Source organism: Austrofundulus limnaeus, unplaced genomic scaffold, assembly GCF_001266775.1.
Source record: "Austrofundulus limnaeus strain Quisiro unplaced genomic scaffold, Austrofundulus_limnaeus-1.0 Scaffold27, whole genome shotgun sequence".
In the NCBI taxonomy this organism is placed as follows: Eukaryota; Metazoa; Chordata; class Actinopteri; order Cyprinodontiformes; family Rivulidae; genus Austrofundulus; species Austrofundulus limnaeus.
Genome location: NW_013952429.1, coordinates 180,745 through 183,511, shown reverse-complemented (window position 1 = coordinate 183,511; position 2,767 = coordinate 180,745). Strand labels below are relative to the sequence as shown.

The 2,767-nt window shown below is 40.5% G+C and overlaps 1 protein-coding gene across 3 annotated transcripts in view; it reads left to right on the top strand.

Annotated features, from left to right (window-relative positions):
* epb41a (erythrocyte membrane protein band 4.1a) overlaps positions 1 to 2,767 on the top strand; it is a gene marked incomplete in the record, with an annotated part of 93,837 nt that overhangs the window by 21,408 nt on the left and 69,662 nt on the right. For all 3 annotated transcript variants that reach the window (XM_014004849.1, XM_014004848.1, XM_014004847.1), the window contains 3 exon segments: positions 1,507 to 1,659; positions 1,746 to 1,843; positions 1,941 to 2,116. In XM_014004849.1, coding sequence (XP_013860303.1) covers positions 1,507 to 1,659; positions 1,746 to 1,843; positions 1,941 to 2,116 — 427 coding nt within the window.

Genomic DNA, 2,767 nt, shown 5'->3' with positions numbered 1-2,767 from the left:
AGGGAGGTCTGGGCCTCCCTTCTGAAGCTGCTGCCCCCGCGACCCGACCTCGGATAGGTGGAAGAAAATGGATGGATGGATGGATGGATGGATGGAATATCATGTGTAAAGCATAGAGCGAACATTAATGCTCCAATTTGTGTGTGCATATGTATAAACGCATGATTCACGTGGATTTTATTTTGAAATCAGAAGTTTCAAAAAGACAGCAGCGATTCAGTTTCAGCTGTGTTTGGAGTCCATCTTCCACAGAATTAATTATTTTGCTCTGACTTCTATATATACTGTATCACTGATATTATCACACAATCTTGCGTTTCCTGCACACACTCCTCAGATGTCCTCTGTGTTTCAGATCGGACCGGACGCTGTGTAAATCAGGGTGCATACGAACGACAGCAAACTGAGCAGCACAGCGGAACCACATCTAGTGTAAATTAGGGGTTAGAGCACTGAATATGTGTGTCTCTCAGCCACTACCACACCAAATTTTAGCTCAGTATCTGTAAAATTAACTGAGTTGGGGGTGTTTTTGTGCAGACTAGGATTTTATTTTGTGGCTTAATTTGACTAACTCCAAAAGTGAATCCAAATTAAAAGGTAAACAGTTACATGTGCGGACAATTATGACTTATGAGAGTTTTATTAAAACCAGTGCAGTGGTTTTGGGGAAATTTTGCTAACAGAAAAGCAAGTTTATTGCCAAGTTTTTAAATAAAGATCTTGTGAAATGTTTTAAATGAAATGAATACATTTCTAAATAAAATAAATAAATGTGTTGGGGACAGTGCTCAGTTACTACCACGCTAAAGTCCTCAGCATCTGAAAACGTTTTCTGTTATTTAGGAGATTTTCTCAGGTCAGTTAGCTGTGACCGCCATCTTGAACCTAAAACCTAATGAATTATAAATTTCAACCTAGTGATTCATTAAAAAAACACTTTAGTTTCTAAGGATATATTCCTTTAACAGACACAAATCAGGCAAGGCTAATTTATTTGTCTGGCACATTTCACACCAGAAGGTGCTTTACTGAATAAAATCAAGTTAATATGAACACACACCAGGATACAGCATTAAAAACATAAAATAAGACAAAAATGATTTCATATTACAAAAAGCCAGGAATGACTGAATGTGATTAAATCCATAGACGTGCAGCATGGAGCCTGTGTTTTCAGTGTTTTTGTTTGTCTGGCCTGGAAAGCAGGAAACATGTGACTGGTTCTGTTTTACAGCAGAAATCAGGTCAGGCTGTTAGCACATCAGTGTTTGTGTGGACATTTTCATGGAGCTTTTTGCAGACAACAGTGCCCCCTGGTGGACAACTGGAACCAGTTCATGAGATTTACTGTGTATAATTTATGCCACCAAGAGAGATGGGACAAGGAATAGAAGGAATTATATTTAATCTCACACATTCTAAAGTCAAACAAGGTGTTTCTTCCTCTGTATATTTTATAGTTCATGTTAGTTTTTATTAACATGTCTTTCTGCGGAATCTAAGGATCTGGATGGTGTTGACATCATGCTCGGGGTTTGCTCTGGTGGTCTGATGGTTTACAAAGACAAGCTGAGGATCAATCGTTTCCCATGGCCCAAAGTCCTCAAGGTGTCCTACAAACACAGCAGCTTCTTCATCAAAATACGTCCATCTGAGGTAGACCACCTCCGGGTTATTCTTTTTTAAACTTTACCAAAACAAAAACCTCATTGAGTTTAATTTATTTCCTTTTGGCTCCACAGACAGAGCAGTATGAGAGTGCGATTGGCTTCAAACTACCCAGTTATAAAGCAGCTAAGAAGCTGTGGAAAGTGTGTGTTGAACATCACACCTTCTTCAGGTACGCTCGTCTTTCTGCGGTGATGAGGAAAGTCTCAACCGTTTGTCGGGTTTTCTTGTCAGAGCAACTGATCCGTGTCTCTGTTTTTCATACGCAGGCTGACCTCCACTGAGATGGCCACCACTCCCAGGAAGTTCCTGGCTTTAGGCTCAAAGTTTCGTTACAGCGGACGGACTCAGGCTCAGACCAGACAGGCGAGCTCTCTGATCGACAGACCGGCTCCTCTGTTCCAGCGCTCCTCCAGCAAAAGGAACTCACGCAGCCTGGATGGAGGTAACACACACAGACATACCACAACTAGCTTAGCTTGGACCTTCAAACAAGCTAAATACAGTTAAAGGGATCCCTGATTAGTTGTAACATTAGACTTTATTTGATAAACATGTGTTTTTACTGTAAAATAAAGACTGTAAAAATGTTGTAGGATGTTTAGTTTTGATCATTTTTAAACTAAAAGTTTAAAAATATATTACACGGACAGAGCCATTTTATTTACACGCAAAGCATTCTGGGTAAATGATGATGTCAACTAGGTCATTGGTGTGAGGCTGCTAGCGAGCTATATCCACCCTGAAGGTTAATCTTGGACAATATCTGATGATCGACTCTTTTAAATGAAACCAGAGAGCGTTGACAGAGAGGAGAAGGTAGAAATGACTCAGAAAATATGGATGGAGGACAACAGAGCTGCTTCATGGAAGAAGTACCTCAGCTTGGCCTGCTAGCCTTTGTGCTAGGGCTGATGCTATATTGCCTCATATGTATTAGCTCAGCGCTATCACCACAAAAAAACTGAGGTCCTCCATCCATATTTTCAGTTGCAGGCTGAGTAATTTTTGTGTTCCCCTCTCTGTCATGTGAATGGAGGACCTCAGTTTAGCATGTTTGTCGTGCTAGCGCCGAGCTAATACAAATAGGTAATAT